Genomic DNA, 15,078 nt, shown 5'->3' on the forward strand with positions numbered 1-15,078 from the left:
GTTCTGGGATTACAGGTGCGAGCCACCGAACCCAGCCAAGCTGTGTGATTTCTAAGGCAATGAGCTGAAATGGTTTGCTATGAGATATATATGTATATGTATCTGTACATATATGTATACTTGTACATCTATAGATGTGTGTGTGTGTCAACTTATTATCAGTGCTTTGTTTTCTTCAACATACAGCTATTAACTACCTCTTTCTGTGTTTTTCTAGATCTCTTTTATATAGGTCTTGGAGATTTTCATACTCTGATCTGGATCTTTATTACAGGGGACATTATTTATTTCCCTTGATTTTATTCTTTTTTCTCATTTTAGCTTCTGGAGCAAGATTGAATGTCTCTGACTGGTAAAGTAATTATTCTATAGCTAAAGTGGTAATGAGTTTAGACACACCTCCTGTTTCTTGTTTGTTTGTTTGTTTTTTTCTCCATTTTAAAAAATGATGCCCCCTATATTCTGAGACTGACCTGTATCTCCTTAACCAAACCTGTGGCCCGGGATGCTGAGGACCATCAGGTGTGAATTGAGCATAAAAATAAATCCCATGGCTGCTTTTGTCACCCTTGCATGCTGGTCACTCTGCCCTCAACAGGTATGGATGATGACGCCACTTACAGATTCAAAGAAAGGGCAAACTGGCACAGTGAGTCACTGGATGTTGCTGGCACAGCTATAAAGGTCCGGTGGCCCAAGTTGGGAACCTGAATTCAAGCAGTGGGACAAATGAGTGTTTGGCATGCAGCTCGTCATCTTAAGAGTTACTATCTTCTTGCCCTGGTGTTTCGCCCTTCCAGTGCCCCCTGCTACAGTCCATAAAGGATGGGACTTTGTTAAGGTAGGTGAACGACTCAGGACCACATTTTTACGTGGTGACCATTGTGGGCTCTTATTTCATGTGTGTGTGTATGTGTGACTGCGTGGTATAATGATAAATATATACATTAATATTATATGTGAAAACATTTTATTCAATCTGTGTGTTCATTTTTCTCTTCTAATTTTAAGAAAAAAAAATAATTTTTTGTAGCCCCTAAAAGTGTTTTTGGGCCCTAGTCACTGTGCCTTCTGTGCCTAATACAGCCCCATTGCTCATCTCTCACTCTCTTAGTCTTCTATATGGCATAGTGAACACTCCAGTTTATAGGTCTCTGAGCCTGCTAAGTAGTGAGAGATCAGAGGAAATAATTCAAATGAATTAATGTGACCTTCACATTGACTGAGTAATCTCTCAGTGGGTCTACCAGACACTTTCATTTCTAAAAAAATTATGAATTTGTTCCAAAACTTTTAAGCATCCAAAATACCTAAAAAATGCTATGACCGGTTGCAGTCATGTATTTTGTAATTGTATAGGAACCTAGTCAAATTTCCCGCTAATGTTTAGCCCAGAACAATACAATAAGTCATTTGCTTCTTAGTGCCCAGCTCAGCTCATAATAAAACAAAGACCTAAAAATGCAGTCATATAATTTAGAAAAAAAAAAAACAGTCGATAGGTTTACATCAAGTACTCATAAGAACTGTGGAATAGATCAAGCTGTACCAGATAGGAGCATTGCCCTTAAAGTATTTTGAGTACAGCTAGGGTTCAAATATAGACAGAGAAAGCCTAATTACAATAAAATGTGCTTTTTTTGTTTTTAGAAGTTTACATTTAATACACCAGACTGGCAGAAAAATCAGTGGAGACAAGGAATAGGTAAACAATGGGCTCTTCAAAAGTAGCTAAATGAAATGGAAGTAAATGCTAATGAAATGGGGAATGCAGAACCAGTCAAATTTTATGTCCTGGAGTGATTGATTCTGTCCTGATTAAGAAAACCTCCATCAGTCAGAAAGACCAGAGGCCATCTTCCCTGGGCAATTCCCAGGTAATACCTTCATGTGGTTTATACTTGGGTTTCTCCATCCTACAACTTGGAAGCTTTTTCTTTTTTAAAAAATGTTACAGCTTATCTAGGTTATTTTTATTCTGTCACCTGTCCTTAATATCATTTCACTGTGGCATAAAGAATCAGGGATGGCTGCCATCATCTCACTGAGAACAGGAGACTTAGGAAGGCCAGACTAAGTACCATCCATCTGAGACCCTCAAAGAAGGATATGCCCAGGGTAATTAATATACAGGTCTTCTCTATTGACTCTTAGTACTCATCCTTCTTGATCTGATTCAGGACTATTTCCATCAATTTTTCCTGACCAAGAAGGAGTCGCCACTCCTTACCCAGGAGACACAAATACAGCTCCTGCAACAATTCCATCGGAATGGGACAGCCCGACTTGATATGCAAATGCATGCCCTGCTGCACCAGCCCCGCTGTGGGGTACCTGATGGGTCCAACACCTCCATCTCACTAGGAAGATGCAAGTGGAATAAGTACACTCTAACTTACAGGTGCTTGTTATTAAGGTCTAGAGGATAATGTGTGGGGTGATGACCTCAAAGGGCTTTCTACCAGGTCTCTCCTGGAGGCACCTCTATTGTCTTCTGCTTTCACTGGCAGCCCACTCAAAGCCCAAAATCTGCCTCAGAGAAGACAATACTACCAGATCCTTTTCTAACTTCCTCTAACCATCTCTTTAGAAAGTAGAGAGCATAACCACTATCCTTTCCCTCTGTTAAATCTTCTCTTTTTAATTTTAATGTGTGAGTGTGTGGATGGTTCTAAGGCACAATTTTGAAAACTTAATTTCTGCCTAGGTTACTCTTTCTTTTGGGGATTCTAAATATATTTGAGATATCTAAAGCAAACAGTACTAAATAATGTAGAATGCTATACATTTTAATCTATGTAGAATACTGTATATTTAATTTAATTTAGTTCACATTGTTTTATTTACTTATTTTTCACAACCACCAGATAGGGCTGTTGTTCTTAGACTTTAGCTGACCTAAGAATAATGTGGGATATTGTTAAAATTCTTAGAAATCTATATTTGCATGTTTAATTCCTTAAGTTTCTGATTTAGTTAGTCTGAAATTAGCTCAACTTTATAAATGACCAAAATGAATCCTAAAACTATTAAACGATTCTCCCTAAAGTAGAATTATTCATGTTTAGAGCTAGGATAATTCCCATACCTCTGAACTTTTTCATTTAGAGATTACTTTCCTCAGGATTATCAATTACCCACATGATATGAAGCCATCCACAGTGAAAGATATTATATATAATGCAGTTTCCATTTGGAGCAATGTGACCCCTTTGATATTCCAGCAAGCGCAGAATGAAGATGCAGACATCAAGATTTCTTTCTGGCAGTGGGGTAAGAAATTGACATGGGAAGAAGGATATGTATATGCCCTGTATAAAGGACAAAGGGTTTCCATCCTTAAACAAAAACCCAGCTCCTCTATTAAAGTTTCTGAGAAAAAAAAGTCTGAAAAAACCCTAATGCAAAGCAAATCCTATAACACAGGGAAGACACTTTTAATAAAACAAAGCAATAAAAAAAGAAGTGGTGTTGGCTGCAGTGTGAATATGGTGGGGTATTGCACATTTTCCTTCCAAAAATGATGATGCATAGCTCCCAAATATATTGAAATGCTATTCAAAGTTGATCCAACCTACTTATAAAAACTTTCAGAATTTAAATTCTCTTTCCCTTTTCCCCTACCATTTTGAAAAGAGGTTATCATTGTTATTATTGTCTAACTTATAAGCTTTACTCAGTGTCTGCCATCTGTCTTTCTTTTTATCCTAGATAAGAGAGCAGGAAGATTTTTGGCCCCACCTTATTTCTCTGCATAGATAATGCCTTAGCCTTTTCACATCCCCAGTGGTAGACTGTTGCACAGTATCCTAAGTCTCTGAGGTTTACTTAAGACTATTCTGGACCTTGTTTCTCCCTCCACCCTCATCGTGATCATAGCTTCTGTCATCCACAGCCCATGAAGATGGCTGGCCCTTTGATGGGCCAGGTGGTATCCTAGGTCATGCCTTTTTACCAAATTCTGGAAATCCTGGAGTTGTCCATTTTGACAAGAATGAACGTTGGTCAACTTCAAACACTGGTAAATGCCTTGTTTGGTGGGAGTGCTAGAACTCTCTGGGAACCTGGGTTTCAGTGTTGATGGTCTCCATTTAGGGATCCAGAGTGGTCAGGGTGAGGTGGAAGATTTGGCTGAGGAATCAGTTTTTCTTTATAAGTGAGGAGTTGTGGGATCATTTCTGAACAGAGAAGATCCCGTAATAAACACATTGTCAGATTGTGGGTTTTTTTTCTCCTTATTTCTTTGCTTCTATTTATCAGTCCCTCAATTCTTTCCATGTGTCTTTTTTGCTTCAAGTTTATCTGTCCAAATATCTTGCCCTTCTGTTTTGTACTTACCTTCTTTCCCTCCTTGCCTACCTTTTCCTTTACTCTCTAACATTAGCCCTTTCCTCTTGTTCTGTTCTCTCCTTTTTCTTTGTTCTTTTTCACACACTTTCTGCATTCCCTATGCATAGTTAATTTTATATTTTTTTCTACAATTTTTCAGGATATAATCTGTTCCTGGTTGCAACTCATGAGATTGGGCATTCTTTGGGCCTGCAGCACTCTGGGAATCAGAGCTCCATAATGTACCCCACTTACTGGTATCACGACCCTGGAACCTTCCAGCTCAGTGCCGATGATATCCAAAGGATCCAGCATTTGTATGGTCTGTGCTGTTCAAGGAAGAGAAGGGAGATCTGGGCAGGAAAATTCCACCTGAAATTTACTGTTTTTTTTTTTCTGTTTCCATAGGAGAAAAATGTTCATCAGACATGCCTTAATGCTGGCACAGAGGACTTATTCAACCTGTCCTTTCAGGGAATTTATTGGAGGACCAAAAACTCCAATCACTACAGCAGCCTTGGCGACTGCTAGGACGAAGCACTAAAGAATGCAACCCAGTCAGGTTAGCTGAACCAACATTCAAAACACTACTGAGTCACAATAAAGATTGTTTTAAAGAATAACATTTTGTCCTCACAATTTGATACATCTCCGCATTTGCTATGTTCAACCACTGTGATCAGAGCAAGAAAGAAGTGTATACAACAGTGGAGAACTCTGGCAGAGATGGCCATGGGACTGCAAGAAAAGAAAGCATAAGGTTAGGAATAGACCTTTGCCTTTTACTACACAGGTAGAGTTTAAGGAATGTTATTTTCTATGCTCTATTTAATATGCCAGTTATTGAGACCAGTTGGTTTAGTAGCTTATCTAGTTATTAGCTATGAAACTTTGGTTAAATCACTTAACCAAAGTTAAGTTCAGGGAAGCTGAATCAACACTTAATTCCTAACAAGTCTTTTGCATCTCAAACTCTCCCTTTGTATTTGCTTCTGGAGAACCTAACCTCTGAAGTTGACTGTTTGAAAGACCAATGAAACTGTCAATCTACTGTGACACTAGTAGTACAAAGGAGAAAATGCATATCAAAACAACATGGGTAACAAGAAAAGCAGATACCATGCGACTACTGCAGACATTGAAAAATTATAAAGATACTTAGTGAATAACTTTTAACCAATAAATATCAAAACGTATATTCAAACTACATATTCCTAGATAAATAAAATGTACAAAAATTGGTAAAAGAATAAATAGAAGATCTAAATGGTCCTATAAATGTTGGATAATATAGTCCTTAATTACATCTCTCCACAACTAGTTCTAAAACTGACAAAGAGAAAAACTGAATTGTCTGTAAGAGTTAACTAGAAAACCCATAATTAAAACTACCCTGGGAAGGCCATTTAATTAAAAAAAAAAACATACCAGCATATGCAAAATCTTCCTGGGGAGAAGAGAAAGAATATTTCTTCAGGTATTTTAGAGCTTTGTGTAATCTCATAGCAAAACATAATAAAGACATTACAGTAAGGAACATTTCAGGCCTTGTTTACTGATGAACATTGATGTCAAAATCCTGAATGAAATATTTGCAAACCAAATCTGGCAATAAATAAAGAAAAGAAAATGGCATTCCAAACTTGAGTTTATTCCAGAAAGACAACATTGATATTTGAAAATAAATCAATATAATTAATCTCATTAACATGATATTAAAGAAAAATAATATGTATCATAAAAGCATGAATTTCAATAAACCCAAAATAATTTTATGAAATTCACCATCCATTTTTGACAAAATCCCTTATCACATGAAAAATAGAAGATGACCACATTCTCTGATAAAAGCAGGTACAAAAAATCTTAGCAAACATACTTAATGATGAAATGTTAATAACCATACCTGTGATATCTGCAAAAAGAAAAGTAAACAATTTTTATCCCTTCTCCCCAAAATGCACTGGAGATCTTATCCAATGCAACAAAGCGATAAATATAGAGAAAGATAATTAAGATTTTAAATAAGAGAGAAAGAAGCTGACATTACTTGTGCAGGTGTGATTTGGTGCAAAACAAGACCTTAGAGACTACAGGTCACTTATTAAAATAAAAAATAAGTTCAGCAGTTCTTCTAAAAAAAGACAAATTAACTTTATTTTTACATAACAGTCCCAAAGATTTAGAAAAAAAATTAATCATGCTATTTATATTAGCACAATTGAATGCCAAATATGTGAGAATAAACCTAGTGTAAAATATGTAATCTCCAAACAGAGAAGTATAAGATAATATTGAGAAAAAATAAAGACCTTAATTAATAGAAGTTCCTGTTCTTGGATTAGTTGTCTTATATTCTAAACATGTACATTCTCCCCAGATTGATCTATAGATTCAACACATTCTCAATAATAGTCTCAATATATATCTTGGTAGAAATGGATAATCTGTTTCTAAAATTTATAAATAAATGCAAAGAGGTAGGATAGCCAGTATGCAAAGAAAAAAAAAATGTGTTGGGAGATCATTCTTTGTACCAAGCACTGAGGAAGTAGCAATGAACTAGATAGTAGCTTTTGCCTTTAAAATGCTTAGTATGCCTCCTTGAACCCTGTTGCTTAATAAATGCTTATTAAGCACATGACTAATGAACAACTCTGTTCAGTGAAATGTGGTAAACCTCTTATAATGGAAAGACTTATCATTGCACTTCATCGTCATTTTTCTGTATAATGCCCCTAATTAAAGCTGAAATTTCAGTATTCCTCTGGATCACAGTAATTATCATAAATTTACTTTCTTATACTCATTTGAGAAAACTATTAAATTTGAAAGAAAGAACTAAGAATAGTGGATGAAAACAAGGATGCTTTTCTACTATTTTCAGTTTATGATCATATGCTCTTGCCATACCTGTGGTTAAGGGCTTTCTATGGCCATTTCATCTCTGGGGATCCAACAGACTCTGACACCAATCCCTAATTTTCTTTGCCAGGAGAAACCAGGAGTATTTATAGAGATGGTGGAAGCATTCAAGCCTCACTACTCACAGATTCAAAGGTTTTCAAAACCTGAGGTTCATAGAGAATCAAAATTGTAGCATCTTTAATCAGTACAGGTTTGACTTTCAGGTAGAAATGGGAACTTTTCTCAAGTGAGAGATAAGCCAATAAGAGCAACAACTTAAACCATAGAAACACAAACAGAAATTAGAAGAAAGAAACAGCCAATCAAAGGGACTGGAAAAAATAGAGGATTACATGCTGAAAAGACACAAATTTAGATAAAACCAAAATAGAAAAAAATGGAAGCGGGAAGGAGACTAGAAAAGATAGTAAAGATATTTCGACACATAAAATGAGACAAAGAGAGAGAAAGCCACAGATGTAGGAACAGAAAGAAAATACAACTTTACATAGAGTGAAAAAAAGTTTAGTCAGAGAAAGACAAAATGGAACTGTGGATCTGTGGATCATTTGAGAAATGGGCTATTGATTGCAAATTAACTAGGCATATTGATTCAATTGTGTTATGTTTAAATTTCAGGTAAGTGTTAATTTTTAAATTATAAATATTAGTTGGTAGATTTTAGCATAGTTTGTATGTGGATATAGTTTGCTAAAGAGAGTAAAATTATGAGAAAGATGATGTACCATTTATGCAAAAGGAAAAAGAATTATTGTCATCTGTGAAAAAAATTAAATTTATTACAATATTATAATGTCTTGTTCCAATTATTTTCAGTGATTTTAAGATAAGCGATAAGCTGATTAGCAGAGAATAGGTTTTGAGAACTGCAGCTAGGATACTAGAGAGGCTGTAAAAAAAATGGTTTTATCCTCAGTAGTTCACCCTTAATTACCTGGAATAGGTGAATGTGTGACATAAGCTGATTCATGCCTCTGCCCTTTGAAACAGTCTTGCTGTTACGTCCAGTTCTTTTCTATTATTTCTCTTTCAACCTCAGTGTGATTAAATTGTACTAAAATCAACAAGAACCACAAAGAATCATTGTCAATGACCTAGAAATAGAGCCAAAAGAAAATGAATAGAGAAAAGACGATAAAGGGGTTTTAAAAAGTGAAAGACATGACAGATGTGGCAGTGAGAGAATAAAGGGAAAGTACACACAGAAATAGAGACTGGAAAGGGGTTTTGGGGGCCCAGGTAGTGGAGGAAATGTGGAAAAGTAGCTCAAAGAGTACAAACTTGCAGTTACACAAGAAGAATAAATCTAGAGATCTAATATACAGCATGACCACAGTTCATAATATTGTAGAATGGGAACTCTTTTCAGGTGAGGGATAAATCGATGAGATAAAGCAGTGAGTTAATAATATTGTAGAAATGGGAACTCTTTTTAAGTGAGGGATACACCAATAGGAGCAAGAACTAAAACTACAGAAACTGTATACTGAGAATTTGCCAAGAGAGTAGAGCTTAGGTGCTCTTACCATACACATGCACGTGTGTGCACGCACACACACACACATGCACACAGTAATGATCATTTCACTATGTGTGTGTGTGTGTGTGTGTGTATGTATATCAAGTCATCATTCTGTACACCTTAAACATACACAGTTAAAAATTAATAGGGAGTACAAACAGAAATATTCCTGCCTGTCCTAACTTCAAATCTGTTGGCCAGTCTACAACTGAAGTTTTCTAAAGGTTGAAATCTGCACATAGGGCACTTGCACATAAAGCAGGGAGAAAGACAATTCTAAAGAGTGGTGATCCACTTTGTTCTTTGCATCCTATGTGATTTATTTCAGGGTTGAAAGAATTAAAGGAGAAAACATGGAATATTTTCCTGGCATGGGGTAAAAATAAACTACTTCACTGTGTCCACAGTTTTCTCTTTTCTTTTCTTTCTTTCCTCTTTCTCTCCTTTCTCTCTTTCTTTCTCTCTTTCTTTCTCTCTTTCTTTCTTTCTTTCTTTCTTTTCTTCTTTCTCTCCTATCTCTCACTCTCTGTGTGTGTGTGTTCTATATATTTCGATGTTAATACCTATATCATTTTTATGAACTCAACTCTACAATAGGAGGTCAAAACAATTTTCTGAGTGAGCAGGAAGAAAAAATAAAGTCAGCTAGTGATATGAAAGATGGGAGAGAAAAATTTTACTTAGGGGTAAAGTGTCATGCGCGTCCATGTGAAGAGACCACCAGACAGGCTTTGTGTGAGCAATAAAGCTTTTTAATCACCTGGGTGCAGGTGGGCTGAGTCCAAAAAGAGAGTCAGCGAAGGGAGATAAAGGTGGGCCCATTTTATAGGATTTGGGTAGGTAAAGGAAAATTCCAGTCAAAGGGGGGTTGTTCTCTGGCGGGCAGGAGTGGGGGGTCACAAGGTGCTCAGTGGGGAACTTTTGAGCCAGGATGAGCCAGGAAAAGGAATTTCACAAGATAATGTCATCGCTTAAGGCAAGGACCGGCCATTTTCACTTCTTTTGTGGTGGAATGTCATCAGTTAAGGTGGGGCAGAGCATTTTCACTTCTTTTGTGATTCTTCAGTTACTTCAGGCCATCTGGGCGTATATGTGCAAGTCACATGCAAGTCACAGGGGATGTGATGGCCTGGTTTGGCCTCAGAGGCCTGACATAAAGAAAAATAAATGCTCTAAACACATACTCTACTGAGTGCAAAGAATTTGATGGGTAGCTGACTGCTTTATTTAAGACAAGGGTCTCAAATGAAAGCTTCATTCAGATTGCCTAGGCTGCAGAAGAGTACCATGGTAGGTTCTGACTCATGGAAGGTGGAGGATTCCTGGACTTCGGTAAAAGTAGAGAAAGAGACAAATCCTTCTTTTTACATGGAGAAGATGGCTTTGTGCTTTCTTTTGTTCCTCAGATATAGATTCTAAGTCAAGTCCTCTTTGGAGTTCTAGGTTGTGCCCTCTAAGAACTTTCAGTCTTCACGGTATGAAATTGAGATAAGAATCAGTCAAGGGATTTTAAAATAAAGCTTTTATTAAATATAATGGAGCTAATGAAAAGAAACAGCTAACTAACTGGAGCCTTGTGATATGAGTTTGAGACCACATTTGGAAATATTTTTACTTTAGGATGAGGGGAAGTCTTATCTTAATCTTTCCAAAGATCAGAGATTAAAAGTCCAGAAGGAGGGTTGAGGGAATTGCTGAGATGTTGCTACAGAGAGGTGTTGCTGAAGTCTATGAGGCCCAGACTCTAAGGGACAAGGTAAGTAAATAATTTTCTCAGGGACAGTTAATGAAACTAGACAGGGTTAAAATAAAGAACTAGCTAACAGAAGGGGCAGAGAATCTCATAATGCTCAGCTATTGTCCCCAGTGCCATCAACACAGTATGATATAGCAAAGGTAACATTGGTATCCAGCACAGGCGGGGAGGCTATTACAATAAAAACTGCCAAAGGAAAGTCAAGCCAGATGTTAGCATCATATTTTGAAATACTCAGAAAGAGCTTGATTGTTTCACTGATAGTGAATATTTAAGGCCTGAATTCTGGATTGCCATGATTTCACAGAAGTAGGTGCAAGTGGGTCAGAAAATTAAGAACCACTTAATATTTGGATTGACGATTCTTTTAAAAATGGTATTAAAAGTATCATTTGGAAAGAGAAATCAATCAATTAAAAAAACAATGAATAGAAATAAAGTGGAAAAGTACCTCTTTAAAACGTGTAATAGATAACTGTTAAATGCACTGTTCTTATTTTGTGGAAGAGCAGAAAGGGAAATGTCTTTAATGGACTTTTATAGTTACATTGTGATGTTATGGCCTAAAGATTTATTTTCAAACTATTTAAGCTCTTATTTCACACACACACACACACACTCACACATATATATATAGTTATTTTACCATGAATTTGTTAAAATCAGGAATAGTTGCTATACTAAACAGCTCAAAACTATGTTGGTTAAATAGCAGCTCAATAAAGCATGCTGGGATTATGGATTCTGTTTCTTATGTTCATGCTCTCTTTTCATATATGGGGTATTTATCTTGTATTATTAAAATAATAAATATTTAAAATGTTTAAATATTATAAATCATTAAATAAAAATATATCTGAATAGAAATTATGTTGAGCCCATGGGATCAATTCAATTGTCATGACTGTAAAGATAGCCTAGAAGCAATAACTGATTAACTCAAGAACATTGGCCAGAAGCTCACACAAATCCATCGACATTCACTCTGACTTTTCTCTATTTTAATCTTTATAATAATTAGTACAGTTTTTTTCTCTGTTCTCATGTTGTTTAAATTCTTTAGTGTCTTCGATGCAAATCCAACATATTTCTTGCCAAAGATGCCCATATTTGTGTAGTCCACATTTTTGTTCCAGAATTTGGTGCTCCTTAGTAATAGGAAATATTTTTTACATGGGGCCGACAAGAGATACCACCTTCTTTCCTCTGTGAGGTTAGAGGAAAGACGTATTTTTGTCCTGATTCCATTGTTTGTACTCAAAAGAGATAACTTTGAGGGATCAGGAAGAAAAACACGAACCATTCCTCACTATGCTGAGTTACTCAAGATCCCTATGGTAGACTGGAATAACAGTGATGCTCTGGAGCCCATATTTATCTTGAGGGGTTTTTCTGGACTGGAGTATGCTCATTCTTGGCTCTCCATCCTCTTCTGTCTTGCATATTTGGTAGCATTTATGGGTAATGCTACCATCCTCTCTGTCATTTGGACAGAATCCTCACTCCATCAGCCCATGTATTACTTTATTTCCATCTTGGCAGGGAATGACCTGGGGATGTCACTGTCTACACTTCCCACCATGCTTACTGTGTTATGATTGGATGCTCCAGAGATTCAGGCAAGTGCTTGCTATGCTCAGCTGTTCTTCATCCACACTTTCACATTCCTGGAGTTCTCAGTGTTGCTGGCCATGGACTTTGACCGTTTTGTTGCTATCTGCCATCCACTGCATTACCCCACCATCCTCACCAAGAGTGTAATTGGCAAAATTGGTTTGGCCTGTCTGCTGTGAAGCTTGGGAGTTGCACTTCCCACACCTTTGCTACTGAGACACTGTCAATACTGCCATGGCAATGCCCTCTCTCATGCTTTCTGTTTGCACCAGGATGTTTTGAGATTATCCTGTACAGATGCCAGGATCAATAGCATTTATGGGCTTTGTGTAGTCATTGCCACACTAGGTGTGGATTCAGTCTTCACACTTCTTTCTTATGTTCTGATTCTTAATACTGTGCTGGGTATTGCATCTCGGGAAGAGCAGCTAAAGGCACTCAACACATGTGTATCCCATATCTGTGCGGTGCTCATCTTCTTTGTGCCAGTTATTGGGGTGTCAGTGGTCCATCGCTTTGGGAAGCATCCGTCTCCCATAGTCCACGTCCTCATGGCAGACATTTACCTTCCTCTTCCCCCAGTCCTTAACCCTATTGTCTATAGTGTCAGAACAAAGCAGATTCATTTAGGAATTCTCTGCAAATTTGTCCTAAGGAGGAGGTTTTAAGTAACCTCTATCCTCCAACTTTTCCACTGAAAATCTCATGGAAGCTATTTTAGTGTATGAAAAGTAAAATATCTGGGCATTGCTCCTCTGATTAATATCCTAATTCTTTTACTTCTTATACATGTAATTTCAGTTAATCTTTAACCAATTTGAAACTCAGGATTTTTTTGGACAAATTGTGACAACCATGGTCTCATGTTGTCCCCAGATCATTACAAGACTTATAATAGAAAATGTATGTGCTAAGTCAAGTTTTTTGAAAACTATACAAAATTATTAATGTTATTAAGTTGTGATTGTTGTTAATGATAATAATAGCGTATCTTTTCTTCCTAAATATAACTGTGTTTATATTGTTTCTCATATTAATTATCTAAAACCCAGAAATCAATCTGTATCTCTTTTACTAATACTGTTGTCCATATTTTGTTTCTCATGCTACGATATCATAACTGCTTATAAAAAAATTTTAGTTCTTAGGGCAAGTTTGGAACTTGAGTTCCTGACAGGATTTTGAACTGCTGCTGTGGCTGTTTGCTATGTACAAGTTCTAATCTCATCACTTAGTGATGTGTCCTTTCTCTCATTGCTATTCTAGATCTATCAGCTTCCTCAATTTGCCAGCAAATACTGAGTTAGATACATGGGAGTGTTACCAAATATAGTTTCAGTCGCTTGCCACTTGCAAAATCAAATAACAAGAATGAAGATGGTAAGAAGAAAGTTACTATTCCAGAGCTTAGTGATGAGTCAGGGCCAGATTTGACACTTCAGCATTCTGGGCAGAAAGCAGGGTTTTAATAAGATAAATTTTGGTATTCCAGCCATGCAGAAGGCACATAGGCTTGTGGGATCTATACGGCTTGCTCATGAATGTTTATCTTGAGTTGTCCCGTGGGCCATCCAGTGCTCTGGCCAGTTGGGGAGAATTTGGTAGGGTGCTTGGTTTGTTTTAAGACTTGGTCTATGGAACTTCTTTTTCTTTCTTTTTTTTTCTTTTGAGACTGAGTCTTGCTCTGTCACCCAGGTGGGAGTTCAATGGCACAATCTCTGCTCACTGTAACCTTTGCCTGCTGGGTTCCGCAATTCTGCTGCCCCAGCCTCCCGAGTAGCTGGGATTATAGGCGTGTGCCACCATCCCCGGCCAATTTTTATATTTTTAGTAGAGGCGGGGTTTCACCATGTTGGCCAGGCTGGACTCGAACTCCTGACCTCAGGTGATCCGCCCACCTCGGCCTCCCAAAGTGCTGGGATTACAGGTGTGAGCCCCCTCAACTGGCTGGCCTATGGAACTTCTAAGCAAACATAGAGTAATAGAAGGAAGTTGTGCTTGCAGGTGGTTTGGCCAGTGGAAAAAAAGGAATGTAAAAGTTGTAATTGCATTCCTAAAGAGCAAAGTAAGAGATGAGGAAAAAGGGGAAAAAATTGTAAAATATATATATATTTTTTAAGAAAATGGGGTACTCAGTTACAGGAATTGCTGAAGAAAGCCTGACAGTACATGTCTAAACATCTGGGCAATTGTGTTGACTCTATTTAATAGTATGGGACAGGATTTTATGTCTTAATTTGTGAATGGGTTGAGAGCTGTACACAATCTCAATCCTCATCTTTTAATAGTACTTTACCCCTTGTTCTACATGCCTGTGTGGATCTGTATTGTGTTTTTACCAATTTATTTTTGATAACCCATTACTTTTTCTTTCTTTTTTGCTAGAATGAACTATACATATGTTTTTATGGGTGATATTTTGTTATTTCATATAAATTCACTTTATTTTCAGCTGTATTGCAGACTTTTTGAATATGGGGCCATGTCTATTACCTTATCACAGCACTATACAGCTGGTCTTCCCTAGCAATCATGAGTACTCATTAAATAGTTGAAATAACTATTATAGTTATTACTGTTAGTACTGTGGATATATAAACAGCCAACTGCATAATGCTAATGTTAAATAATGAATGTTTAATAGTGAAGATACATAGATAAAATGTTAGTAAAATTAAGTGTAACCAATGATATTATTGGAACAGGTACATTTTATAATATTGATATATTAATAAGTGGTCAATTAAAAATACAAAAAAAATAGCCAGGTGTGGTGGCAGGCACCTGTAGTCCCAGCTTCTAGGGAGGCTGAGGCAGGAGAATGGCATGAACTCGGGAGGCGGCGGAGCTTGCAGTTAGCGGAGATCGCGCCACTGCACTCCAGCCTGGGCGACAGAGCGACACTCCGTCTCAATAAATAAAGAAATAT

At 37.0% G+C, this 15,078-nt stretch overlaps 2 protein-coding genes across 2 annotated transcripts; both read left to right on the plus strand.

The window, feature by feature from the left end:
- The first annotated feature begins 582 nt into the window (after positions 1-582).
- On the plus strand, positions 583-4,948 carry MMP26 (matrix metallopeptidase 26). Its single transcript, XM_017878706.1, has 6 exons — positions 583-841; positions 2,181-2,401; positions 3,125-3,273; positions 3,896-4,021; positions 4,490-4,651; positions 4,738-4,948. The coding sequence occupies exons 1-6, from the start codon at positions 743-745 to the stop codon at positions 4,764-4,766; spliced, it is 786 nt and encodes a 261-aa protein (XP_017734195.1). The 5' UTR covers positions 583-742; the 3' UTR covers positions 4,767-4,948.
- Positions 4,949-11,869: 6,921 nt separating this feature from the next.
- On the plus strand, positions 11,870-12,817 carry OR51L1 (olfactory receptor family 51 subfamily L member 1). The gene is given in 1 exon segment (XM_017878716.1): positions 11,870-12,817. A coding segment is annotated over 1 exon segment (948 nt).
- Positions 12,818-15,078: the final 2,261 nt, after the last annotated feature.

Source organism: Rhinopithecus bieti, unplaced genomic scaffold (assembly GCF_001698545.2).
Source record: "Rhinopithecus bieti isolate Rb0 unplaced genomic scaffold, ASM169854v2 scaffold_11971, whole genome shotgun sequence".
NCBI lineage: Eukaryota > Metazoa > Chordata > Mammalia > Primates > Cercopithecidae > Rhinopithecus > Rhinopithecus bieti.